Below are 25,677 nucleotides of genomic sequence, written 5' to 3'. Positions count from 1 at the left end.
TATATATCACCCTATGGACACCTCTGGTAAAGATGTGTAAAGGTTAATCAAGCACAATTAATGAAGGAAAACTTCGTAAATCCCCTAAACTTTAAGAAGTGAACATGCCCTTCAATCATGAAAGATGATTTCCATCCACCCATCCGAGAAAAATACTTATAAAGCTCTTTCAGACATCTTTACCAGCGCTGCCAATTACTGGGGGAAGCACTGCAACACTTGATAATAATTCAGCTTAATAAATAAATAGTAATTCAGTATGATGTCCACTGCAGAAGGGACTCGTTCCGTACAACTATCTGGAGCCAACCCTGGATATCTCCCTGGGTTCTAAAAAAATCAAGGTATTTATATGAATCATTTTTTGTGCTGTTTGGCCTCTTTTTGTCGTTTTTTTATACATTTCAACTAACTCGCTCATCTTCCAATGTCATTTGTCCAAATTTACATTTCTGAGCATACCTCAGTCTTGCTGTAATTTTCATTTTTTTGCATTTTCGTTGGAAATCAGCAGGGTGTGGCTCGACTTCACAGTCGAGATCCTCCGAGAATACCAGAGAGGATTCAAGGTATGGCATGTTTGGTCAAGCAAACTGAGTTTAAAATCCTCTTTTGATAAGAGATGTAAACACTTCTTCTTCCTCATTCTGTACCTGGAAGGTCTTAGTCCTGGCAGCACTCAACAGCAGGTATGCTGATGCTCACCTATCCAGTACTACAATTATTACATTGAGATGTTTCAATTTACACATTTCCACTCTGTATTGTTATCCGTTCTCGCAGCCAGAGGACAATTCTTGTTTTGTCAAAATCCGCTTCACCTTCAACTTTGCTGTCTTGGTGTCGTCTGGGTCTTCTTACGTGGTTCTGATAGAGAAAATCAGTAAGAAGCTGAACCTCAACTCTACTGCGATCACCTTGAGGTGCAAGCTCCGTTCAAACTGTCGTCTGTGTGATTTTTTACGGCTGTAAAACTCACATGCAACAGTGTGGGGTTTTTTTCCAGCTCGGATTCTCGAGGGAAAAATCTCATTGACAATAACACTGAGATGGAAGATGTGTGGAGTCGTGCTCAGGGTGGGCGCATCACCTTGTGGTGTACTACCAAAGAGGTAAGGTGGTGGTTTGGTTTCTGTGTTTGCTTTACTCGTGACTAATGTTGCACCGACAAATAGGAACCAATCTCCTCCGTTTTGGGTGATCGGCAGATAGAAGTGAAACCAATCACCTTCTGCAAAGTTCTGAAAACCAACCACTACCTAGGCCACATGTGCATGTGTGCAGCTAACAATAATCGCCCTACTGCTGCCAACCTACTGACTTTTTAGACAAAAATTTAAATAATCCGTATTGACCAAAATCAAATCAGTGCACCCCTAACTGTTCCTGTTCCTCCTCCCCCCCAATGTTGGTTTCAGAAGAACATCAATTAAACCAATATATTCAAAACTATGACTTCATGTATCTCTATCTAAGCAGCATATTTAATAATACATTTTACTTTTAGAGTGGTAAATGTGTAACTTTTCAGAAGGAAAAAAAAAATTTATTTAGCAGGTCAGACTTTTTAAAGATCGGTGATCGTCCAGAAAAGTGCAATCTGTGCAGCCCTGTTTGTGACGGAACTTAATTAGCCTTACATGTACGTTTTCAATCAATATCTTTCAAAGGAATATGAACAAAGTTTATTTTTTTACTTGTGTAGAGAATCCTAATACAGAGATCCTGCACATTTCAAAGGAAAAAAATCCCACGCAAATTTATAGAGTTCTCCATCCTTAACATTCACTTGAAAACATATTAAAGTTCACCAAGAATCTATAGCAGAAACTTCTTCAGCTTTTTCCCACATTTTTGTACTTTCTTGATTGAAACACATTCTAAATTCAGGCAAATGAAAAAAACAACTAGATTCTTCAGTCATTCTGAAGTTTTGAGTGTGCTTTGTAATTACAGCAAAGTGATGGAAAGCTACAGAAGGAGGTTTACTTGGTGGCGCTTCATTCCTACGAGTCTTCAAACCCAGAAGATCTGAGCTTCCAGGAAGGAGATAAAATCAAATTGCTCTCCAAAGGTGAGTTTCAAATCATTTCAACATGTTGCAAATATAAAATAATTTAAACTCTGTCTCTCTTTTTCTCTCTGTAGTAAACCAGGATTGGTTGGAAGGGCAATGTAATGGGAACACTGGTATATTTCCTGCATCATTTGCAGAAGAAGTTCCTGTGCATGGACAATAACTTTATGCAAATTTATTATAATTTTTTTTTATTGTGCACAAGGCAGAAAATAAGAAATAACTGTAATCAGTGATTTAAGTCATGTTACATTCAGGTGTTCATTAAATATTACTGAAATATAAAGTGATGCTGGGTGATATTTGAGAAAAAATACAAACATGTGTATTTTGGCGCAAAAGTTGTCACGCAAAAGTTTAAAAACAGAGTCCGTTCAAAAATGAATAAATTGTGGCGTCATCAAGACGCTCCTTCGTCTTCATAGGCGATGGCTATACCTCTCCTGCCCTGCACTGCCTTTACTACAGGAGTTTCCCCCAGTTTCTGCTCCAGGCCTCGCCAGCTTCGACCTGCCAGGAAAGTCGCTAGAAAACAACGAAAGGAGCGTATTCACAAGAGTGTATATGATCCACCGTGTCAAAGCATTGGACATGCTATTAAAAAAAAGAAGCAATAAATAAGTATACTGGATGTCTCTGACTGTTCTGTACCTGCTGAGTTTGCGTCGGCGACGGTCGTAGTCTGGTTCCTCAGCACCACTGAAGACCCGAAGGAGGAGACTGCGGGCTCACCACTCAGCAGGTTCCGACTCCGCAGTGCTCCGGTTATCAACGACACGTCAGTTTCGTCGTCGCCTTCCTGCTGATCGGCCATCGGCACGTGACTCTGTCCACCTGACCCAAGGATAAAACCCCCCAAAAAAACACGTTGATAAAGGATAGAAACGGCAGGCGTGAAATGATGTTTGCGATCTTTATTTTCTCCCTAAATAAAGAGCAGCTAGGAAGTTAATTTGCAGCAGAGACGAATCAGAATGCCGATGAAGAGGAGGAAACGTTAACGTCCCTTCAGTAATGGAAAACCTCTCTGTTGTTTTTGTTAAAGACGTCGACTTTACTGCAAAATGTGGTCAGGATTCCAGCACAGGTTCTTCTTCTTTTCTAAATTAAATACTTTCCCAGAGTGTACAGCCAATATCTGGAGCATTTTTTTTTAAATATTACAAAATTTAACTCTACTGCGTTAATTTTGATTAATAAATTACATACATTTTGATGCGTTACAAAATTTGAACAAAATCACATTTATTTATTTATTTTTTTAAACATACAAAGGTTCTGGTTGGAACCTTTGTATTTGCGTGTTTCTGGTACACCCATAAATCTGACGCACAAGCAACATACACAAACGGTGATGGACGACAAATCTGCCTCTTTAGGCCCACTGGGGTTAATTTTTACTTTAAAAAATTATCTGTAGGGCAACCGGAAAAGACTATTGTTGTGAGCAAGTTGTGCTAAAAGGAGTTAACCTATCAGCGAAGCTATTCTAGCCTAAAACATCATCTCAATGTTAAACATGTTGCAACAGCACAGACGTCACCAACGCTAATGTCAGCGTCCACAGAAGTATTTTTCCAAAGAAGTTTCATAAATGATCAGGGCTTCACAACACGCCTGAAAGCTGACTGGGTATAAAAATCACTTTGTGCTAATCTGACGGTTGAATAACCTAAACAACAAATTAAAAACAATAAATACATGTTGCCCATATGTCTATAACTGTGAAAGTGTTGCCGATGTAGATTTAATTAAAATGCAATTAAGTCAGTTCACTTTTTATTTTTAACCGAGTTCCAGCGCAAATAAAAATACAAAAGTTGATTATGAATTTATAGCAGATATTTCAGACTTTAGATTATGAAAATAGAGGTATACAGCAATACAAAGGTGCGACTCACGTTGTGACATTTTGCCATTTCTTTTTTTGAGAAAGTTTGACATTAACTGACTTGACTGGTGTATGGATGAATGGACAGATTGAGGTAGTCGGCCACGCCCATGTTTCAGCCATATTGAAATGTTTTTCCTTGTTATGCCCCAATCAGTGCATTTCTCCATCATGCCTTGATGGAGAATTATATTAGTTCTCCATTAGTGCATGTTTGACTTCTAATGTTACAAGACAAAGTTATGGATGGATGGAAGCATACTGACCTCAAAGTGCCTTGGATTTTGACGGATGAATGAAAGATCGGATGGATTAATAACTAAGTGCATTTTTTATGCTTGCTGACATAATACATAGAAAGATTAACTATGAAAGGAGAAGGATGGATGAACTTACTTCAAGAAATTCATATTGTATCACATTGCCAAGGGGATTGGAAATAAAAATATTTTCCATACTAAGATCTGGTGATTGAACACTCTTCCGGACTTTTCAGGACTACATTGTAACCCTTGTGTATAAGATAATCTCATTAAATCTACCAAACAATCCATAGTCTGGTACAGGGCTTAAGGCTTTTTTTAGCTTCCAAACTATTACTCCATAAACTGTGATCAAACCTGGAAGAAGATGTCGAAAATCTGTGACGTATTCCTCGGACCACTCCCTCTTCCTGTTGCATGCCACCTCCATCTCGAACGGCGTCACCACGGGCTTGTAGAACTCGCTGGAGTCCAGCAGCGAGTTCTCGGGACACGCGATTAGCACGAAGATGTCGATCTCCAGAAAGTTCGCTAGTTTGGGAACGTTAAGCTTCCCCATGGCGAACATGTAGCTCTTCTTGCCGGCTCTGTGAAGAGTCTCTTTGAGTTGCTGGATGATGGTGAGGTAGTCGGCCACGCCCAGGGTGCCGACGAGGATGCCAACCACATTAGCGTCTTTGGCCCTTTCGATGGCATAGTAGCGTTTCATGAGAGCACGGTTGACGTTCACAGTCTCAACCCTTCCTGTCATTGATACAGGATCGAAAGAACAAAACGAGCAGCGATTCCAGGTCATCATGAAGTTTCGCAACGTGGCTCCCTCCGGGCCTACGTAGAACATACGGTAATCCGTTAGAGATGAGCCACTTTTTAAGGAGAACCGTCGTCCGAACTGACAAACGGTCTGGCTGTTGTCATCCTCAGATGGACGGGTTTCTTTATTGATCTGTCCATGACTGTAACAGTTTTCCCCTTCAACAGCAAGCTCAGTGGCTATAAGGTTTGGATACTCTGGTGAGAGGAGCGTCAGAAGATCACCTAGAAAAAAAAGATGAAAAGATTAACAAATTCAATGAAAGTTGACAAAGAAGTAAATGTTTTCCTGGGAAAACTTGCCGATAGCGTGATCATAGTTGACGTCATAAAGGAGGAGGATGTGTGTCTGTTTGTCCATGTAAAGCTCCCTGAAAGAGACGGCGCACTTCTCTACATCCAGGGTCAGTTTCTCAAAGACATACATGACGGGAAGTCGTTTGGACGGGCTGAGGCAGGCGTTGCCGTAGTGAACGATGCAGTCAGCGCCGACGTGTTCTGCTGCTACCTCGTCAACACAGCAGCTGCTCAATGAGAATGAGGGGAACCACACAGGTTAATTTCAGATCAGAAATTATTTCATCCATCTTAAAAACGAAAACCAAACCAGAAGGTCTGCAATATAGATTCTAATTCAATACCCCACCCATAGCTCCATATATTTTTATACTAATGTATCTGTGAATATATTACAAATTTTCCTCAAAAATTGTTGAAACATTTGCTTTAAGTAACTGCTAACTCCCACCTGCAGGCGGCAGTATTTCTTACTTTGACTACACTGCTGCCTCAACCTTACTTGATATCAAGTTATAGTTCATGATCTATGTGGCCCAATAAAAATTTAATTATTTAAGTTCTGTACAGAATTAAATTTATGTCCAATCTGACTTTTTGCTGTTGTTTTCCATCATCATGTCCTTCTAGATGTAGACTTATGTAGCGCTTTAATGAGGAAATATTATAAAAATTTATTGGATATAGTTCTAAAATAAATCCGTGATTTTGTTTGCTAAAAATCCCAAAGAACAGTTGTAAAATACTGGACAGGTTGAACAAATTACTAGTACCTGCCATAAGAGGTATCTCCCAAAATAAACGTTTTGGCTTGACTTTTTCTCTCAATCTCCGCAGCCACAGCGGCCGAGTCGACCAGCAACTCATCGGGAAACTGCAGAGCAACCTGGAAAAAAACAAACAGATACACCACACAGGAATCACAAATATCTACTTTTCATCCAATGTTAAAAACAATTTATCGGTTTTTTTATGCTACCTTTCCAAAGTGATGCTCGCTGATGAACGCGCATGTCTTCGTAATCTGATATAACTCGATGAGTTTTTCAGCAGGGGTGTTTTCCTTCAGGCTAACGTCAACCACACGCTGAATCACAGTCTCCGAGCTGCTACTGAACGCATCAGCCATGACAGTAAGCTACAAATGTCTTCGAAAACAAACGTTTTAAGGTTGACACCACTACACGTCAATAATACAAAATAAAAAAAGTCAGGACGATCTAACACTGTCCCCGCTAGCTAAAAAAAAAAGTATCATATTTCACTGTAACAATTATACAAATTAAACTGTTACAAGCCGGCATTTAATATGTAACTTACAGCGAAGTATCATGTAGGTAGTTTTGCTACAATCTTTACATGCTTGTCGGAAACGTAAACACGTGTCCAGAGTACAACAGGAGGGGGAGGTAGGAACACTTCCGGTTCACGTACTTTTCAAAATAAAATCCAAACCGTTCTCGCGTTTTAAACCAGAAAGTCCGGTTTTGCGTGTTTATTTGCGCAAACATGTGAGAACTTCCAGTCTACATGTTTCATTATCCAAATATAGTTTTCCAAGCGCTTGACAAAAAAGTATTTATATTGCATTTCGACAGCTCATGCGCGACACCACGGAGAGATGATTTCAAGTAAGGTTGGCCAAATACAACTTTATTTCAATTAAACAATCTGAAAATTAATTCAACAGACTTTAGTAATAAACATGTACAGCGTGATATGCATAAAAACATTTACAGGGTACAAAAATATGCTTACATTTTAAAAATGCTTCGACTAAAAGAGATGCCAGTACTGAATTGGCTTTGTTGAAAATATGTTAAAAAAAAATTAAATAAAAATAAAATTGCTACCAGCAGAATAACTAATATGCACCTACAATACATTTATTTTCGTCAAAAGGTTTTACTGACGACCAGATGAGATTTACTAAAACAAAAATAATTATGTTACTAAGAGTTCATCAATATTCAATTACAGGTACATGGACATTTTTTGTTTTTTTACCAGAACAACTTTCAGTGCATCACAACATCACTTGAGTTCTTTGACATCTTGAGTTTGCAGAGGAAACAAGCCGTCATTATGAATAAATACTGGTAGGAAATAAGTGTTATTAAATGCATCTATCACCTTCAGAGAAACTTAGAACCATTGTAGTAACACACAACTGGTTTTAACTGGTAGAGAAAATGCAAAGTATTAATGAAAGAAAAAGTGGAAAAATAACTTCTTCTTTTTTTTTAAACATCAGAAGTGTTTGGATTGTCCGTAAACACAAATAATAACGGGAATAAAACAACATAATTGAGATTCGTCATGAAACAGCTGCTCTTTAGCTGGTACGTTCCTTGGCTTCACTGTCGACTGCATCGTTGGAGTCGACAGTTTTTGTCAACTTTCTCTCACATCCAAAGACGACAAAAACCCAAAACCACAGTGAGACAGGTGAACATCGAACCTGGAGGATAAAGAAAAATGGGAAGAAGTCATTATTAAAGAGCAGTATCTTATTACATTTATAACAGTTTTTATGGTTGCATCACTGAAGAGGTCATTCCACAAACACACATAGAAGAGTGATGGACTGAAATAGATTTGAGAAAATTATCCATTTAATAGGAATAATTACTTAATTGAAACAATATTAAGTTGATTATTTCCCAAAGGCCCCAAATGGGTTCCTCACATTTAAGCACTTATGAATACTCCGATTAATCTCACAATTTCTGAGTTTCCTCTCACACATTTTCAACTTTCCCTACTCACAAATGTCCTTGTTTTCTCTTGAAAATTGAAAATAATCGCAAAATTTCGGAGGTTTTTTTGTTAATGATTTTAGTGTTGAAAGATTCTAAAACACTTGAACATTTTTCCTAACTCCAATAAATTACCATTTCGTACCAGCAAGATATTTGATGGTATCCAGTTTATGAGACTCCAGCATGGTTTTCAGACCAGCTACTTCAGTGTCTATTTTCATGTTTATTTGGGTTAGATGGCGATCCTGCTCTGCTGTCTGCACAAAAATGCAATTAGAAAAAATACAGTAAATAATAGTTTTTTAAAAACTGTATAACATTTATACAAACCATTTCCAGAATTTCAGTTCTTGTTTCCAGAAGCTTCTTCTCATGTTGTGCTTTCTGGAAAGAAGAACATTTTAGGTTAAATGTTTTAATGCTGCCACATCTGGCTTAAATAAATGGTTAATTAACAGACGTATCCCTTAACAGACTTATACAGAACGTAATGCTGACATTTTAATCTGATGTACTGGAGCAGAGAGTAGGCTCTGAGGAACAGGATTAAGTTATATTAACCCAATTTTTAAGCTTAAAACTCAGAAATTCAGAGTTTGAAAGCAGAATCCCTGGTCTCTATTAAAAAAAAAAAAATTTTAAATAGCAGTTCAGTCACCATATTTAAATGTCAAGCTTTAACCACAAACATGTCTGATGTTGAAATCCAGGCCAGGTTTTCAAATATGTTTTTAATTGGCAACAAATTAATGTCATGTTTACATGACAAAAACACCCAATCCAGGCATTTGGATGAAACAAATTTTTTTGTTAACAGAGAGCTAAACCGGATAAAAGCAGTTATCCTTAAGACAGAGACAACAATACTGGGAAAGGTTAACATGAACTTTATTTATTAAAAAAAAAAAATTCAAATGTTTCATTAAAAGAATTTCGTGAAGCCTTAACAACTGAGAGTCAAAGGAATATATAGCTCTATAAATAAACCCAGTGATATAGTGATGATTAAAACAGTGATGTAACTTTTCAAAAAAGTTTTCTTTTTCTTATGCAATAAACATTTTAAGTTCCTTCAAAGGGGTAGTTATTGGGGGCAGGGGGAGGGGGTAGTCATCCAAATCACCTACAAATCTGTCTAAATGTGCAAAGCTCTGACTGAAATGAGCATTTTAAGAGAGCCAACAGTGTCTAGTGCAACTGCATTGAAGTCGATAGTGTCATAAAGATCCTCAGGTCATTATTAATCAGTTTACCATATCTAATATAGATCTACATCCTTTAGAGAAATTGGTCTGAACCCGGCTATAAAACTCACCAGCTCTTTTGCGCGGCTTTTCTCCAAATTCAGGTCCAAAATATTATTCGAGCGTACTTTGTTCATCACATCCTGCCAGACGGAAGAGAAGTGGAAAGAACAGGGAACCCGACAAGGGAAAATAATGCTGAGTTTCAATTAAGAAGAACTAAATTTAAACCATTTGCTTTGCACGGTTTCTATGGTGGTATTAATAAAACAACAGAGTTAAAAAGAAAATACAAATAAGCACTTACAGCCAGTTGGACTTTGAGCTGTAATAACTGGATCTTGAGTTTCTGAGAAATAGCAAAAAAAAAAAAAACCCGAAGCAGTCAGACCAGAAACGTAACACAAAACACTCCACAGTCATTTAGATTAATCTACAAAAAAAAAAAAAGCAAGATAAGCTTTGGTTCATGTAATAAACCAACCAGCTGCTCTGAGCACAAAGTAAGGTAAAAAAAACCTTCTTGATAATTGTTTTTTACCTCATTTTCTGTGAGAAGAGTGGAGAACTCGCTCTTCTCAAGGATAATCATGTCCTTTTTTACAACTGCTATTTTAGACATTACTTGCTGCAACATGATTTCCTGCAAAAAAACAAAAACAAAAAAAATGACAATTAAAAAGTGACTCAAGATAAGATTTGATTGTTGTTGGTTCACCTGGCAGTGCAATAAAATTTTGTTGGCATCATACTCTGTTTAATGTGTTTAACATAAACAGTCATGATTCAATTGTAAAAATAAATGTGTTATTTATTTTTAAATAACACATTTATTGTGGAGGTGAGGGGTGAAGCCTTATTGCAGAGGTGTTCAAAGTGCGGGCAGTGGGCCATGTGTGGCTCTTGAAGCGACTTTGGGTGGCTCTTGATCAGAATTCAAGAATAGCCTAAATTTGGATTTGCCAGTTCAGGCAGTGGATGCAGATTTAAAAACAATGTTAGGATGCAGCCTTTCAAAAAAAATAAATAAAATACAGACAATTTAAGATACGAAAATGAAAAATGTAAGGTGCAACAGGTTTTTTTTTGCTTTTAATTGTATAAATTTTTTTGTAAAAACAACCATTTTTGCTAAAATGCAGACTTGGAAATCCCTGTTTAATAAACTATTCAAAATGAAGCAAGAGTGAGCCATATACTGTTCTGGTTGTCAAAAGGAAAAACAAAAAATGTAGAAAAATCTGATCAACCTGGAAAAATTAGGATACAGTTTGTTGTTATTTTTTTATTTTTTTATCTGGCAAACCAGTAAAAGCATCTCTGTGTGTGTGTGTGTGTGTGTGTGTGTGTGTGTGTGTGTGTGTGTGTGTGTGTGTGTGTGTGTGTTATCAATCACTTGCCTGGAGAAATGTGACGGCCGTCATGTTTGGTTTCAGGTAAAAATGAAAACATAAGATGGTTTTTGCAATTATTATTAAAAACAAAAATTCTAAAAAGTTTGTGACCGCCCTCCCCCAGAGTTATTTCAGCTTGGCGAAAAAATTTGGACACCTGTTGATTTTGTACTTGCTAAATGAAAACCACAAATACGGTGTGCACAATCGTTCAGAGTCTCACCTGTTGCACTTTAGTCACCATGTCAGTATAAACCAAATCCATGTTAGAGTTTGTCGTCCCCATCAGCACTTTAACCAACACTTCAGCTTGCTGAGTGCTGAATCCTGATATTAAAAAAATGGAAATTACCACAATTACATTTTTTTTTAAAAATAATTCAACACTTCAAAAAGATGCAAGTTGCAAACCATTTTCCTCAAGGAGTCGCACAACTGCGTGAGTGTCAAAAAACAGCTTGCGGCCTTCGGCTTTTGGTATGTCTGGTTTCAGATCGTATTGGAAGACCCTGGAGGAGGTATTCAGTTCTGAAGGGGAAAATAACAAATTTATCAAAACTTTAAAGATATTTAAATTTTATTTAGTTTTATAACTTGCTGTTGCACAAACACACATGGAATGCGAGCAATAAATTTGTGTTATGGAAACAGAACAGTGTTATATGGGCATGGGTTGATATTAAAACAGCAAAAAGACTTTGAAGTGGCCTGCGCTGTGCTGACTAATAGATACTGAGGCATTCATAAAATGGCTAACCTCGCAAAACATGTCTTTTAAACTATTTATATATTAAAGCCGTCAATGTGATCTGAACTGACCTGAAGAGCTTTTATTTTGAAAAACTTTAAGTACGCGTTCAACACTTACGTTTTAAACAAAGTTAGGAGTTTAAAAGTCTTCAGAGAAGGTTTAATACTGCACGTTATCACATTTTAGACCTGAATAAACTCAATGACCGAAGAAGCTAGCAGCTTTACCTCGTACGGAGATGTTTCTCAGGGCAGAGAAAACCGTAACCTTCAGTCCTGGAGCTCTTCTCCATCTTAGTGGCTGCCGCTCAGAGTTAGGCGGAGATGTAGCGGTGAGAACTGAGGTGCTGCCAGCTGTCAGACTCCACAGAACCGGGGAAATGGTCGATACTAGTGCTGCTGCACACCTACTAGCCCTGTCCTGGATTAAAGCAGCGGGGTCAAAGCGCCTCTGTGATTGGTTCAGACGGAAGCGCTTCAGCAGCAGCCGAGGCTGCTGTTTCAGCACCATGGTCAAAGTTTGCGTCGTTGTGGAGAAAGTCCTTCCCAAAGCAGATCCCCTGTCTGTTAACAATCTCCGAAGTGTTGATATCGCCTTTTCGTTTTGTCATCGACGCATTTCACCCAGTAAATGGCCCATTGTCAATTAAGTTTGACCTGTACACTTCCTGTCTCGCCTGTCAAAATAAAGCGCACAACACGCCAATCGTGCAGTTTGCATGATTACAAATTTATTTAAAAATTATTCCAGACTTTTCCCAATATTTCAAACACAAAACTATATTTATGCTTATGTAGTAGACCTATATTTCATATCTAATAATTCCTGTGCTTACAGGAGGCGAGTGCATAAAGAACATCAGGACATGAGCACAAATTCTGTCTATAGGTTCCGCTTATGCAGATAAATTGCTAAAAGTATTTACTAAACTATTTGCCTACATTTTTTTCATTGTACACCATGAGATTGAAAATGTGGTTAATTTTAAAGGTGGGGACTGAGAAGTGATAATTAAAATTCTTCAATATTACCTAAACAAAAGCTTTCATAATAAGGCAACACAGAATGAATATTCTATTGTAAATTTTTCATGTATAGATCAAGCAGTAGCAATCATTTGAGTCCAAAGAAGACATATTTGCCCTTACCCATGATAATTACTAATTTGTCTATAGCTGCAAAACCTACACAATAACTGGTCCATTAAAAATAACACACTAAATAACACAACTCAATGAACAATGTTTACACTGTTTTCTTTAATTTCTTTCTCTGACAGGAATCCGTTGCATGTTCCCAGTGCTAGTATGACAATTTAAAGATTCATAAATGTTAAACACTATCCCGTGTTGGTGGTGCGCTCGCTTGCTTTAATGAAACCTCATTTCAAAAGTAGATCTTATTAAATTGTCCCTCTGGGGAAAAAAAAGAAAAACGACAACAGGGTTTCGTCAAACTTTATACTTTCATTATCCATAGTAGATGTATTTATATCATTGTAGTCCTTTAGTTTAGAGTGCTGATTATATACAAAAAAGATAAATTATCACATCCTCTGCCAAGCATAAGCACCTATGGGCTTACATTGGCAATCAGAATAAATAAGTTGCAAGTGTCATTCTAGCTTCTTTTTTTCCCCTCCAATCATTAAGCAAAATGTACAGAAATGTTAGCTTTTCTGTCTTACTTACTTTATTACATTTAACAGAGAAAAACTAAATCTTGGCTCCAGTTTCCCAGCGAACTTCCCCGCGGCTCATATAGGAGCCTCAGTAGAAATCTGTGGGATTTCCACTGAGATTTGCTCTTTGGTTTATTGTCAACTACTAGTAGCAACACAAGCTGTCAATCACATGTCTCTCTTCATTTAATGTGTTCAAAACATTGAAAGGACATGTTCGGAAAAATAGATTTTCATAGCTCTATGTGCACCAAAGGTTTAACAAGACTCAAACTGTCAAAAGTTCTTATCAATAGCTAGCTTATTTACGCAACCGTCACAAATTCATACATCCATGGAAGATATGTTGCATTTTTAGCTGTTAGAGACAAACAAATTCAGATTTTAAGGATGTTCTTGATTTTGTTTTTCAGTCTCTAACTTGAGAGCAAGTAGAATGTAGTTTTAATAACTAGGCTAGCAGCCTTTAGCCATGCAAGCTTACAGTTATTGGTCTTGCAAGCTAGCAATAATTGAGGATTTCATTTTGGCCCTAGAGGAATATTTTTACAAAAAATGTGATAGTGCTACATGAATGTGTTATTGATTTAACAAGTTAATAATGCTATGTTCAGGGTTGTTCAGGGACATCCAACTTCAGGAGGCGATCCAGTTGATTTTTCCAACTTGTTACTGATAACTTCAGAGAGCAGAGAACAAAAGGAAAATTCACCATCTGGGCTACACTCAATTTCAGATTATGAATCAAGTCCTAAGTGGCATACTTAAAAATCAAAGTATTTAGTTAGATGTAGTGTAAAAAATTGTGTACTAGCTTGCATCTGGATTAAGTCTGGTACACTGTTTAAACACATAAGTAATTTTTCTTCACTTTCAGAAAAAGATGATCAATTTAAATTTCTTAAGGTCTTGCTCATGAGAAAAAAAAAATACAGAGAGATAAAGTGGCCGCTACGAAAAAAACACCAAGCAGCAGTAAGAGCACAAATATGTGGCTGCGCTGGCACAGGGGCTGTGATGTGGGGGCCTGCTGCTCCTCGTCTATGGACAGCAGAGCCATGGAGGCGCTGTCAGTGCTGCTCAGGGGGTCTGCGTACTGCGGCCCGTGGGGCTCCACCAACCAACGCAGCACATTGACTTTCATCTCCATGTCATCGATCATGCGGTCAATCTGACTGATCTCCAGCTCCATGGTGTTGCACTCCTGGCTCTCGAGGCCAGCAGGAAGGGAATCCGTCTGAGCCTGGTTCAGGTTGGGCAAACTCAGGGCCCGGGCCGCTACGTCACTGCATCCTCCTGTTGAGCGAAGGGTGACAAACCGTGTTTTGAACATAAAAACTATGAAAAGTTTTAATGAGAACAAATAGATATTCTGACAACAACTATTTGTTGATCACATTGTTTTAGCCTAAATGGAGCACTCCTAAACTGCAGCTTCCTGCTGTTATCACAGCAGCATCTAAATTAAAGCACCAGTGAGGATGTTAAAACTTTCATTTTAACATCCTCGCCCTCTAATGGTGTTAACTCATCTAAAACTTTGGTCTTAGATGATTGATACTGTTGGTATCAAACAGTGAGAGTAAAGTAATACAATAAATTCAACAATTCTCTGTTTAAGCCGTGTTTTGCATGGTTTCTCATACATGCAAAACATGTTTGAGAAAGCATTTTTCTTTCTCAAACATGCTGACTGGCCTGCTGACCAATCAGCTTGACCAACCTAGCTCTCTGCGTTGACTTCACAAGGGTCGGGTAGTGACGCATTCAGATTATTACCTACCTTCCAGGCCAGTATGCACAAGTGATGCAGAGTCGGCTAGCGAGACAATGCCGCTGATGTTCAAAACTTTGCACATGTCAACGTGCAGCAGCTCCAGGCATGAGGAGAAGGCCACCCAGAGGAGCTCCATCTCCTTGCGCTGTCCATCGGGCAGGCTCTTGTCCCTGAGGTGTGAGGTCAGGTGGTGGCAGATGTCCCCGGCCAACTTTTGGGCCTTTTCTCTCGTTTGCCTCAACTCATCGCGGAGCTGCAGGCTGTCTGTGCAACCACCCACACATGAGGCTAAATGCCGGTAGCAAGCCACAACCTGAGAGAGAGAGAGAAAAAAAAAAGGGATTTATATCGTCAACTCAATTCAATTTGAATTTGTTTAATCAAGGACAGCACATAAAACAATATTACATGTTAAAAACAGAGTAACTGTGTTGCAAACCTAGTGTTTCGTTGTATCTTTTCTTAAAAGACAACAAAATTAATGATTCCTGTCACACCATACACACACTGGATTTTGGGCCCCATGAAGACACAGGGCTCCTCTTTGTGGTGGGTTCCTGTGGTTTGGACCCTTTAAGACCACAAAAACAAGTACACGCACGCAGACACACACACACACACACGCACACGCACACACCACACACACACACACACACACACACACACACACACACACACAGATGCTGAATTTCAGTGACTATAAACAAGAAAAAATTCACATTAAAACTTATTCTCCCAGAAAAGTATGTCAGTATACCATAGTGTTCATATATCTGTTTTTGGTTTAGCTATCGTTTCACCTGGGAATTAACAATTCAAACAGAGCATTCAAACAGCCGCCATATTTAGACATCTTTTGAACTTTTCCAGATTTCCAACCTCAAACCTTTGATATATTTCAGTAGAATGGTATAATATGCAAAGTAGCTCATAATTGTTTTATAGAAAAATAAGTCTTTGTTTTTTTACAAAAAGAAACCTGAGAAGTCTGGCGTGCTTTTATATTAATTCTCCCTAAATCCATACTTTATCAAACCACTTTAAGCAGTTTGATAAAGTATGTCTCTGTAAGTCTCTTGGTCCGTATTTCCAGCTTTGCACACCTAGAAACCAAATGTTTTTCTTGAATAAATAATTTATTTATTTATTTTAAAACTGAAGATCAGTTGGACTAAAATCTTTAAATATCATCAGTTTTTAAAGCTTTGCAATTGGATTTGGGTTTGGACTTTGACTGAGTCATTCTAACACAAGAATATGTTTTGATCTAAACTACTCCACAGTAGCTCTGGCCTCATGTTTTTTGTCATTGTCTTCATCTGTCTTCACATCAACTCTGACCAGCTTCCCTGTGAAGAAAAACATCTTGAAAACATGATGCTGCCACCACCATGTTTTACAGTGGGGATGGTGTTGTTAGGGTGATGTGTACATAAAAAACTCTAAAAACCAGTTGTAGTGCTGATAAATAGTCTCTAATTGCGACTTCTCCTATGTTTTAAACAGGAAGCTGCCTTATTGGTTGCTGAACTCGGGTCTTCTCAGTCTGACAAATGTTCTTTTTACATCCCTGACTGGGAACTCTGGACATCCGATTTCCAAACACAAAGAGAGTCACACTTTTCAGATTTCAATTGAAGAAGTTTGATAAATAAGTAGTGCACATTCATTTACTTCCTCTTTAGAAATTGGCAGTACTTTCTGCTGCTCTTTCACATAAAATCTTAAATATTTACACTGAGGTCTGTAGTTGTAATGTGACAAAATGCAAAAAAAAGTTCCAGGGTGTGAATATTTTTGCAAGGTGCTGTAGATAAACACTGATATGCCGCGGCTTTTCATGTCACGTGAACCACAGCACCACTAATCTCCGTTAAACGTTATCTATTAGTCATCTTAGCAAATACATAAACGGCAATGCAAATGTCCCAAAGACATCCCTACAACAACTTTAGTCAGTGCAGTAAAACTATAATACATATTATACAAATTTGGACTTGTAGGGGCAACATTTCATTGACTGAACTTTTAAGGACCTAGGTATTCTGAAAAAAAGGTACAGTTTGTCTGGTATGATATTTATCATGCAGTTCATGGGTTTTATAAAGAACCATTAGCTTAGCCTCAGGTGATTAGCAGCCATGGTTTCATTCATTAAAAATATTAGATATAATCCCATTATCGTGGATCTATTTCTAGATAAGCCAAAACAACCTTGTGGACCAGAGTACAAGAGGCCCCCATTTTTTTTTTTTTTTGTGATGCAACATGGTAATAACTCTTTATTTATATAATTGATTTTTGTTCAATTTAATCACCAAAGTATGTTACATAAATAAAATATAGTAACATATTCATGCATGGTTAATCAGAGATGACAGTATTCAGAGGAAAAGTCAGTTCATGTAACACATTTTAAAATAAAATTTTATATTATATATATATATTTTGGTGGTGACATGAAGGTGGTCTCAGCACCAATACATTTATTTCATTAAGCAGGAAGATATAAAATCCTTATTTAAATATGTTTAAACTTTAAAGTAATAGACAAAACTACAAGAAAATGTTTATAAAAAAGAAAAAAAAATTATATTTGATACCAAGTGTGGGGACAGTATTGCATGGCAGGACCATGACATTAGCTAATAGAGGAGCACAAAGATGCACTGGACTGGGAGATTCTTTTCAAAGAGAGTGCTCTTTTAGCTGCGGGGGGGAAAGATTTTTTTCCTGTTTTTGTGTATGATCATGTCTGGGCATAGTGAGAGAGTGAGGATGTATTTAAAATAGCAAATTATGTTTAAAAATCTTTTTTTTTTTTTACACATATTTCCATTCTTTTTGGGGCTATGTTTTAAGATCAAACATCTAAAACAAATGTTCACAAAGACTTTATTATTGTTGGTAGAACCTGACATGCTAGAACTGGGTCACAGCATCAACTTCAGCTATGAAAGCATGAATAAAAGCCTGCTGCCGCTTACCTTTATCAACGAGTCCACCAGCGCCTTTCCATCGGCCAAAGCCTTGTCTCCACTCGCCGTGCAATCATCGCCAACTTTGTTATTTACAAGAGGCATGGGGATGATTTGCACAGAGTCTCAGACTCTGCCACAGCAGGCGAGATCTCGGCCCCACTGCCCTTCACTTCTCCAGCTGCCCCGGCTCCTCTTCTCTCCCTGGAAGATGCCTCATTCAGCGCCCGAGAGCCCGGACGCGCTCGGTCCCGAGGCGAAGCATGTTGCAGAGCGAAGCACCCCCATCTGCGGATAAAGTGCAATTGTACGTGCTGAATATGCTTTGGAAAGTGAAAGCAATAAAGAAAAAAGTATATTAAACTGATGTAACTCTTAAGCAAGATGATAATCCAGTGATTGACCCCTTTGCACTGACGCAGGCTAAGACGGACTGCTAATCTCATTAACCATCACCGAGACAGGAGAGCAGCTGGCAGCCTGAGCCACGATGGTCCTTTCACTAACCGAGGAGGCTCTGCTCCCTTACCTCAAGCGCTCCATACAGGATACACCTCCTTCACTCATCTGTAAAGGTCAACGTGCTGCACTTCACGCAGTCGTCCCATGGCTAGGGTTCGTAGTATAGCGCATCCACTTAGAAAAAATACAAATAAATGTGCAATAAAAAAAAAAAAGTAGTGATGGAGTTTTAACTTATGAATATTTCCACCTTTAGTTCAATACATTTATTATCTAGGCCAGACTTTAGAGAAGGCTTACAGGGGTAGCAGCCCAAGGTCCCAATTTTTCTTTTTTAAATAATACATGTTTTGGAAACATTGTAATTTATACAAAGCTTATCTGCCCAAATTAGGGGAGTTGTATTAGTATTTTGGATTTTTTATGAATACAAACAAAATTCAAGTCTTTGAAAATGATAAAATTAGTCAATTCCTTTGGTAACATGGGAGTTACTGCCTACCTATTGACATATTTGCTGTAATATGTACTATTAAAATAAATTTTCTTTAGTGGATTGGTCACCTAAACTGGATCCAGCCCATGGCCCACGTCCTTGTAAAGCCGGCCCTGATTATGTTATAATTTGGTAAAACCCAGCTCTGTCCAATGTCACCAAGTTATGCTGCATTCCAGTTATACTCTGAACTGGGAAATTCTGACTACCCAGTAGGAAAAAAAAGCCCTCTGAAGTAGGATTTCCCAGTGGGAGAATGGGAGCAACTCGCCAATATGACGAACTTCACGTTTCAATATGGCAGGTGCTAGCATCGACTACAGACAGCAAGGAATTAGCCTACCGGAAGGGCCTAAAAAGTGACATTTGTTTAAGTAAAGCTAAAAATGTTTTAGGAACCATTTCAAACAATGTTTACAGGCGTCACCATGTTGACTTTTGAGCTAGAAAGCTGGTCTGATGTCAAATTAATGCTGGAGTTCCCACTCCCATTAACAATTGGAGTCCACCTGTGTTTTAATTTAATCCTAATGAACAGGGAGGTCAGGGAGCAAGATGTTTGTGTGAGGAAAGCAGTTTGGAAGAAATTGCTGTGTTCTGGTATTTTAAATCAAGTCAAATTAAGTCAATGATTACAATGTCAAGAAATGGGGATCAACAATAGAATTTTATTAACAAAAACATTTAAAATGTAAAACAAACTATTTGAAAATAAATTACATTTGAAACTTTGTGTAGAACTTCTCAGTTCAATAAACTCAAACATTTTGCCGAGTTAAGTCACTAAGATACAAAGTTACACTTAAAAAACACCAAAGCACAGACGGTGGGATGTTCAGTACTTGGGAGTCCTGGGAGGCTTCACAAGGCTGTTGCTGGACGGGCCCCTCCTAGGGGATGAAACCACCTCCTTGATGTTGGCCAGTAAGCCTCTCCTGGTCTTGGTCTTGAGCTGCACTGGAGACTTCTGGGAGAGCTTTTCGATTTCAGCCTTAAGCGAGGCGATCTCCTTGTCCTTTTCAGCATTCTGGCACAGAATTTCTCCCATGGATTTGGACTGTTGTCCAATCCATGGGAGAAGCACAAAACATTTTACACTCAAAAGACGACCGCAACCGTGGGAAGTTTCTGAACTCTGTCCGTGACGGCGACATCGTCTCACCTGTTCGTCAACAGTCTTCCGCAGAGCCTCCACATCATCCGATTTCTCCAGAAAATCATCCTGGACGTGCTGCAGAGTTTGGTTAAGATCCACCAGCCTTTTCTCCAAATATAAAATGAGCTGAAGACCAAACATCTACGTCATTATGAGTTTAAACAGTCTCCAAGTGAGAGGTTCTGACACCGTTACCTGTTTATTATCCTCACACATTTTCTCAAGGGCACTGTTTTCTTGGCAAAGACGTTTGATTCGATCATCTGTGTGGGCAAAAAGTAATTTAACATCAACGCATCTCGAGATCTCAGAACGAGAGAGAGGAAACATTTTACCCATTTCTCCTGCATCTGGCAAAGGTTCCGTCTGAGACCACTGATCCACTCTCAGCACTGGAGAAACGCCTCTTTGTATGCTGGACAGCAAGTCCTCCAACTCAGACACTTTACATCTGAGCGCCTACCAAAAAACAAAAAGAAAAAAAAAAATCATATTTATAAATAGAAACTGCATTGTAAAATATGTCACGTGATGTAGCCAGTTGCCAACTTAAAATGTTTAAAGTTCTGTCCTATGTTTTGGATAATGAGTTCTATTATTTTTAGGTAAAGGAGGACAAAAAAAACAAGAGAAAAGCAAGTATACATAACTATTGTAGTTCAGTGTTGTGATATCAATCAACATAATAATGGACAAGTGAAATAATCTGCAACTTGTTTATGTGGTAGTGGAGATCGGTTATATTTGTGTAATTAAGTGAGAAGTAATAACATGGAAATTATTAAATGTGCACACCAATATGCATAGAAAACTTCATTAATGAACAATTTTAAAACTGTATGATTTGTAGGCTCGCCTCATCTTTATGTAATATTTAAGGTTTTTTTTTTCAGCTCTAGTGGCCTTTATTTGAAAGTGCTAAGACAGGCAAGTAGGTGAAGAGAGAGAGGGACTACATGTGGGAAAGGTCACCAGGTCGGGAATCGAACGGACTAAGGCCTCCTTGTGCTTAACCCCTGCATCACCACACCACCCTCAAGTTGGTTTAATGTTCGGAAACACTGAAGACTACTGAAATGTGACAAATGTTAAAAAAAACAAAAATGTAAATGAGGATGGCACAAAACCTTTGAAACCAAGTATACTATGTATATTTATACATAGTATACTAGCATATGTATAAATATGCAAGTATCAAAACTGAATGTAATCAATTTCATGGTTGCTAAGCTGGGACCAATCAAGGAGCTGTAATACCAATGACTTAAGCTATAAACTACCACCACTATATTTTGCAATTCGAGTTTAGCCAGTTGCAGTTATAAATATGAAATAGTCTTTCATAATCACCCCTTTGTATTTAATCTGTCTTTTTGTTGTTGTTTGGATCACTTCTATAAAAGTTCTTTCAATGTGAAAGAACATTTCAAATGTTTTAATTCACTGTGGGGTTAAAAAAAAAAAAAAAAAAAAAAAAAAAAAAGATTACCTCAGCTTTCTCCTGTTCAGCAGTGAATGCGTCAAGCGGCACATAGTTATCCTCCAGGTTGCTCATCGCACTCTGATAAGCGTGATCCTTGATCGCATCTTTGTACATCTCAAATGTGTTCTCCAGTTTCTCTGCATAACTCTCTTTCAGCTCCTCAGCCTCCCGGCTTTAAGGATAAAAATATACATATATATTCATACAACAATGGCTTGTTAAAGTGAACCACCCAAGATGAATCTAAACAGCACTGAGCATACATGCGGAGTTCTTCGCTCTCCAGGAGCTGCTGCAACATGGCATCCCCCATTTCTTTACGGATTTCCATTTCTTGGACCAGGTTCTTCCTTCGCTCGGCAAGAAATTTAGTTCGGAGGTTCTCAATTATGTTCAGAAGATCCTTATCCTTAAAAAGAGAAATCCATGCAGACAAGAGTTTTCATTAGAGCCACAAACGTCAAGAATATTAATAGCGGAAGTAAGCTAGTTGTTAGTTTTACATTTTGTGGCAGCAAAGACATGTCCGCTTCGTCCTCTTCTTCAAACAGCTCATCTTCAGATGGGTAGCCCTCCAGAACGCCATTCTTCATCAATGGCTTCCCATCCCGGCCAACCAGACAAGGGACTGAAGACTCTGCAGGTTTGTCTGGAATCACCTGAACCACCTGGGGGGGAAAAAAAAAGCACTTGTTGCATAAAGTCTCATTCTAATTGGGAATGACCTTGTTGTCCACTTGCCTGAACTAACCTGTTTGGCGACGGCAGAGAACTTCATAATATGGAGGGTCTCGTCATAAGTGGACGCACACTGGTTGATGTTGACGATCATCGCGGCTCTTCCTTTGCCACAGAAGAAAGCCTGGAAGAGCTTGGTGAGTTTGCTTTCTCGGAACGGAATGTAGGCGACCTTCGTTCTCGACACAGACACAAAGTTGTCCCAGTTAAACAAAAAGTAAATGTAAACCCAACAGTTAGCAACCAGCTTCCAACTCCTTTTACCTGTCAGCCTGACTGCTACGGAGGGCACTGATGCATTTTCCCAGAATAAGGAGGGAATTGTTGATGTTCCCAGCCTCCTTCAGCCGCTCTCCGAATGTCTTCGCTTTGTTGCATCTTTCCGAACCAGCCAGGTCGCAGAGAGAGAACCTGGAAATGTTATTCACCAAAAAAAACAAAAAAACAAGAAAAGGACAATCTTTAATTATATTTTGCAGCCTTCATGTTGAGATTTAAATTTCAGAAGTTAGGATGTCCTGATCTGATATCAATATTACTCAGAAATCCTTTCCACTGTTTGTCTGTCGATCTTCAGCAACTTCATGGTGAATATACTGTGACTGTAAAAAAAAAAAAAGAAAATAAACACACAGACCCAATTCCAACAAAATAGATGAAAAAATTACTAGTTCACCTTCTGCTGGATGACTGGTTTATTTTAGTGGCTGCAGCACTTCTGTTCTTATTTCCAAACTGCAGCAATTTGTTGGCTTCACTCAGGTTTTGGATGTTAATCCATTTGAGATCTTAAAGTCAGATAAAGAGTCTTTAAGTTACTGCAAAAGTCAAATGTTGCATTTGTATTTGCATGTTTCACACCTTTCACATAAGCATTTCCAGCCCCGTCGTCACACACGCGAAGAGGGGAGCGCTTCTTGGACTGAGATGGCTGGAGGAGGTCATACACACACTCGTTGTAGATTTCAAAGAAAGCCACCCACAGGGCAAACTGGTCGCCACCGGCTTCTGCCATGAAGAAACAAAAAAAATAGTAGATGCTATGCGACAAAAAATAAATATAGAAAAATAGAGAAAATGTTTGCCACCATCTTGGCAAACACACGTTGGATTTTCATGCCAGACTTGAAGACCCAATGTCTTTTTTTAATTTAAGGATAAAAAATTTACCTCTCTTTAGTTAATTTGCAACTAAAAGAAAGTTTTTAGTTGCAAATTAATTAACGAGCATTTGTTTCCCCAAGTTGGGTTCTACCTGCCAGGTTGTTGGATGAAGATGATGATGAAAGAGTGATATCTGAAAAGATCGAAGGCTCTGAACTACCGCTGAGTCTTTGATGATCGCATTCCTGCAGAGCAAGAACATCGAAGTTACAACGATGCCGAGACATTTTTAGGTGACTGGTAAAAAGTTGGAGGTAAATCTAAGGTTTCACTTCTTTGACTGAAGCAAGAACGGTCATTTTAGCAGTCCTCTCCTGCTTGACTTGGTCAGGATCCAGAAACTGGGCGCCATTCATCAGATATGGCTTTAGGTCCATTCCATGGTACTGAAGACCTCCAATGTAGCTAAAGACAGCATCCAACACCCGTGGAAGAATCCCCGGATGTTTTGGTGTTCCTAAATGCATTTCAAAGTCTGAATTCAGGGATTGTGCCCGATTATTCACAGAGGGTTGGGTGCTTGTACACTTACCTTGGATTGTGAAGGTCTTCCCAGCATTGGTTACGCCATAGCTGAATATCAAAGCATTTTCTCCTTCCAAGAAATCAAACACTTGGCTTCTGACCGCGTCCTCGAAGAGTTCGCCTTGTGTTGTCTGGGGTCCAAAAACCTAGAGGCAGCAAAATTAAGCCAAATCTGATGCGTAGATATTGAAAGAGGTGCGGAGCTTGCTTAAAACCTTTGAGAAGGAGAACTTGTGGATCGACAAGCCAATTCCTTTCTCGCTGCTCTTCCTGGTGGCAGATCCCTTCGGTGCGTTCAGAGTCACAGTCTGGCCATCGTCAATCACAACACAGTCCTGACCAGAGACGAAAGGGGTATGGGTCGGTTTAATAATTTAAGATGAAAACTTTACTCAAGATGCCTCAATAACTTACGGGTCGATGCCCAATCTTTCAATTGTACCTTAAACCCAAGGGGGTAAAATAGCTTCTAATCACATTTGTGACCTTTTCCATGATAATGACCTGTTTTGAAGAGCTTTCTTTAGAAGATGGAAGCCATTGCAACACTGAAACAGCACTGGTGAATGAATGGTTACTTTAATGCAACACGCGAAGTCATTAAACCCTTTGCCTTGGCTGGACAAGAACTAAAACTCTGGCAGTAAACAAGACTCTGGTTGAACCGTCTTTGGATGTGAACTAAGATGAAAAGGTTACTTGAGGCCTAAAACTGCACCTGATCCTCGTTGGCAGAGAGCTCCTCTTTGGAAAAGGGCCGAACTCTGAGGTAAATTTGCATCATCTGCTGCTCAGCACCAGAAGACATCGCAGTCTATTCAGAGAAAATAAACATACATGTTTCAGGTAGAATGGCATCGTTGTCGGTCTGAAGTGATTTGATTGGAGCAGAAATAGGCTATAAAAACCTTTACCTGTTGGAGTGAAGGACTGAAGACAGAAAACTCCCCAGTCAGATCTATGTCAGCGGGCTGCATGTTCTTACTTTCCATTTTGGTGAAATCAAAACAGTGCTCTTACTGAGGAAAAGCTTTGATTTCAAGGAGAAATCAAATACTTTTCAGCCTGAAATGAGCTTCCACTCTGCCACTACCTGCAAAAAGATATACTGGTGAAAAGTGGCAAAGGGACATGTGATCACTTTTTATTGGAAGCAGGTGTGAGCCTACCCACATCATCATCTTGTGGGACCAACTACAGAGGAGGTTTCTGCTCCAACACTGAGGTCCATTCCCTAATGGTCAGCTGGCGAATGACTCAGCTAGAACCAATGAGGAACAAGCAAAGGAGGAGTTTTAGTTGAAAATCAACACCTTGGTTGGAGATTACTCATCAAAGCAAGCACCTTTTGTTTATTTCTGATAATCATGCTTTTTCTTCTCAAGATTGACTGGATTTTAATAAATTCGACAGATTATTTGTTTCTTCTTGTCATTTAGCATTTTGATCTCAAAAAGTAAAGACTTGTGTAATGGTCGCATGATAAGCAATGCATATGCTCTAGTTTTTGAGTCAGCTTTAGGCATGCAACAACTGTAAATCTATCTAAAATAGCTTTATCTTCACCCACCCACCCCTCAGACAGCCCTGCTGGTGTGTAAATGGTGCAGACCCAGTTTTCAACCCACTTCTCAGTCATCTGAGTCAACTCTTCCTCATACTCCAAGCATTTCCCAATTTCATCTGGAAAATGTAGGCAAACACGCCCAGTTCACACCGCATATA

The 25,677-nt window shown here is 38.7% G+C and overlaps 5 protein-coding genes across 9 annotated transcripts in view; 1 reads left to right on the top strand and 4 right to left on the bottom strand.

Moving 5' to 3' along the window:
• ncf2 (neutrophil cytosolic factor 2) overlaps window positions 1–2,261 on the top strand; it is a 9,333-nt gene extending 7,072 nt beyond the window's left edge. The window contains exons 10-16 of one of the 2 annotated variants that reach the window (XM_008438332.2): window positions 276–344; window positions 515–569; window positions 661–689; window positions 784–923; window positions 1,007–1,112; window positions 1,957–2,074; window positions 2,149–2,261. In XM_008438332.2, coding sequence (XP_008436554.1) covers window positions 276–344; window positions 515–569; window positions 661–689; window positions 784–923; window positions 1,007–1,112; window positions 1,957–2,074; window positions 2,149–2,240 — 609 coding nt within the window. In that variant the 3' untranslated portion in view covers window positions 2,241–2,261. Of the gene's footprint in view, window positions 1–275; window positions 345–511; window positions 570–660; window positions 690–783; window positions 924–1,006; window positions 1,113–1,956; window positions 2,075–2,148 lie in introns of both variants that reach the window. The other variant, XM_008438331.2, reaches the window with a different exon arrangement.
• Window positions 2,252–6,775, bottom strand: dph2 (diphthamide biosynthesis 2). Its single transcript, XM_008438334.2, has 7 exons — window positions 6,662–6,775; window positions 6,321–6,489; window positions 6,115–6,227; window positions 5,348–5,568; window positions 4,589–5,269; window positions 2,729–2,911; window positions 2,252–2,602 (listed from the first exon to the last, which is right to left on the bottom strand). The coding sequence occupies exons 2-7, from the start codon at window positions 6,468–6,470 to the stop codon at window positions 2,478–2,480; spliced, it is 1,473 nt and encodes a 490-aa protein (XP_008436556.1). The 5' UTR covers window positions 6,471–6,489; window positions 6,662–6,775; the 3' UTR covers window positions 2,252–2,477.
• A 198-nt stretch (window positions 6,776–6,973) lies between these two features.
• Window positions 6,974–12,153, bottom strand: mcur1 (mitochondrial calcium uniporter regulator 1). Of its 3 annotated transcripts, none has more exons than XM_008438328.2 (9): window positions 11,720–12,153; window positions 11,153–11,269; window positions 10,965–11,068; window positions 9,889–9,990; window positions 9,655–9,696; window positions 9,419–9,490; window positions 8,434–8,487; window positions 8,236–8,360; window positions 6,974–7,802 (listed from the first exon to the last, which is right to left on the bottom strand). In XM_008438328.2, the coding sequence occupies exons 1-9, from the start codon at window positions 12,000–12,002 to the stop codon at window positions 7,736–7,738; spliced, it is 966 nt and encodes a 321-aa protein (XP_008436550.1). In that variant the 5' UTR covers window positions 12,003–12,153; the 3' UTR covers window positions 6,974–7,735. The 3 variants fall into 3 exon arrangements, with proteins under 3 accessions (XP_008436550.1, XP_008436551.1, XP_008436552.1); XM_008438329.2 differs by having other exon boundaries at window positions 8,246–8,360; window positions 11,720–12,152; XM_008438330.2 differs by lacking the exon at window positions 8,236–8,360.
• Window positions 12,154–12,731: 578 nt separating this feature from the next.
• rgs9bp (regulator of G protein signaling 9 binding protein) lies at window positions 12,732–18,432 on the bottom strand. Of its 2 annotated transcripts, XM_008438327.1 has the most exons (4): window positions 18,302–18,432; window positions 17,938–18,216; window positions 14,957–15,263; window positions 12,732–14,469 (listed from the first exon to the last, which is right to left on the bottom strand). In XM_008438327.1, exons 2-4 carry the CDS (start codon window positions 18,031–18,033, stop codon window positions 14,087–14,089), a joined length of 786 nt encoding a protein of 261 aa, XP_008436549.1. In that variant the 5' UTR covers window positions 18,034–18,216; window positions 18,302–18,432; the 3' UTR covers window positions 12,732–14,086. The 2 variants fall into 2 exon arrangements, with proteins under 2 accessions (XP_008436549.1, XP_008436548.1); XM_008438326.1 differs by having other exon boundaries at window positions 17,938–18,432.
• Window positions 18,433–19,534: 1,102 nt separating this feature from the next.
• Window positions 19,535–25,080, bottom strand: LOC103482274 (kinesin-like protein KIF20A). Its single transcript, XM_008438324.1, has 18 exons — window positions 24,867–25,080; window positions 24,671–24,766; window positions 24,168–24,287; window positions 23,960–24,098; window positions 23,700–23,884; window positions 23,519–23,612; window positions 23,125–23,271; window positions 22,940–23,051; window positions 22,803–22,865; window positions 22,528–22,674; window positions 22,277–22,442; window positions 22,029–22,193; window positions 21,789–21,934; window positions 21,532–21,697; window positions 20,378–20,501; window positions 20,238–20,305; window positions 20,049–20,168; window positions 19,535–19,943 (listed from the first exon to the last, which is right to left on the bottom strand). The coding sequence occupies exons 1-18, from the start codon at window positions 24,942–24,944 to the stop codon at window positions 19,722–19,724; spliced, it is 2,358 nt and encodes a 785-aa protein (XP_008436546.1). The 5' UTR covers window positions 24,945–25,080; the 3' UTR covers window positions 19,535–19,721.
• Between the last annotated feature and the right edge of the window lie 597 nt (window positions 25,081–25,677).

This window comes from Poecilia reticulata, linkage group LG20 (genome assembly GCF_000633615.1).
Source record: "Poecilia reticulata strain Guanapo linkage group LG20, Guppy_female_1.0+MT, whole genome shotgun sequence".
Classification (NCBI taxonomy): Eukaryota; Metazoa; Chordata; class Actinopteri; order Cyprinodontiformes; family Poeciliidae; genus Poecilia; species Poecilia reticulata.
The sequence above is the reverse complement of the archived record's forward strand: the minus strand, read 5'-3'. Positions and strand labels throughout refer to the sequence as shown.

What these genes read in the sequence shown, in the direction of transcription:
- dph2 (XM_008438334.2), bottom strand. Translation starts at nt 6,470, where the DNA reads ATGGCTGATGCGTTCAGTAGCAGCTCGGAGACTGTGATTCAGCGTGTG. An exon ending in GCGAGCATCACTTTGGAAAG is followed by an intron (nt 6,228 to 6,320) that starts GTAGCATAAAAA and finishes GTTTTTTTCCAG; the next exon opens with GTTGCTCTGCAGTTTCCCGA. An exon ending in CGCCGACGCAAACTCAGCAG is followed by an intron (nt 2,603 to 2,728) that starts GTACAGAACAGT and finishes GTTGTTTTCTAG; the next exon opens with CGACTTTCCTGGCAGGTCGA.
- mcur1 (XM_008438328.2), bottom strand. Translation starts at nt 12,002, where the DNA reads ATGGTGCTGAAACAGCAGCCTCGGCTGCTGCTGAAGCGCTTCCGTCTG. An exon ending in GAGAAACATCTCCGTACGAG is followed by an intron (nt 11,270 to 11,719) that starts GTAAAGCTGCTA and finishes TTTCCCCTTCAG; the next exon opens with AACTGAATACCTCCTCCAGG. An exon ending in GAACTGAAATTCTGGAAATG is followed by an intron (nt 8,361 to 8,433) that starts GTTTGTATAAAT and finishes ATTTTTGTGCAG; the next exon opens with ACAGCAGAGCAGGATCGCCA.
- rgs9bp (XM_008438326.1), bottom strand. Translation starts at nt 18,033, where the DNA reads ATGCCTCTTGTAAATAACAAAGTTGGCGATGATTGCACGGCGAGTGGA. An exon ending in TGGTGGACTCGTTGATAAAG is followed by an intron (nt 15,264 to 17,937) that starts GTAAGCGGCAGC and finishes TCTCTCTCTCAG; the next exon opens with GTTGTGGCTTGCTACCGGCA. An exon ending in TGTGCATACTGGCCTGGAAG is followed by an intron (nt 14,470 to 14,956) that starts GTAGGTAATAAT and finishes TTCGCTCAACAG; the next exon opens with GAGGATGCAGTGACGTAGCG.
- LOC103482274 (XM_008438324.1), bottom strand. Translation starts at nt 24,944, where the DNA reads ATGGAAAGTAAGAACATGCAGCCCGCTGACATAGATCTGACTGGGGAG. An exon ending in TGTCTTTGCTGCCACAAAAT is followed by an intron (nt 21,935 to 22,028) that starts GTAAAACTAACA and finishes TCTCTTTTTAAG; the next exon opens with GATAAGGATCTTCTGAACAT. An exon ending in GAGAGCGAAGAACTCCGCAT is followed by an intron (nt 21,698 to 21,788) that starts GTATGCTCAGTG and finishes TTATCCTTAAAG; the next exon opens with CCGGGAGGCTGAGGAGCTGA.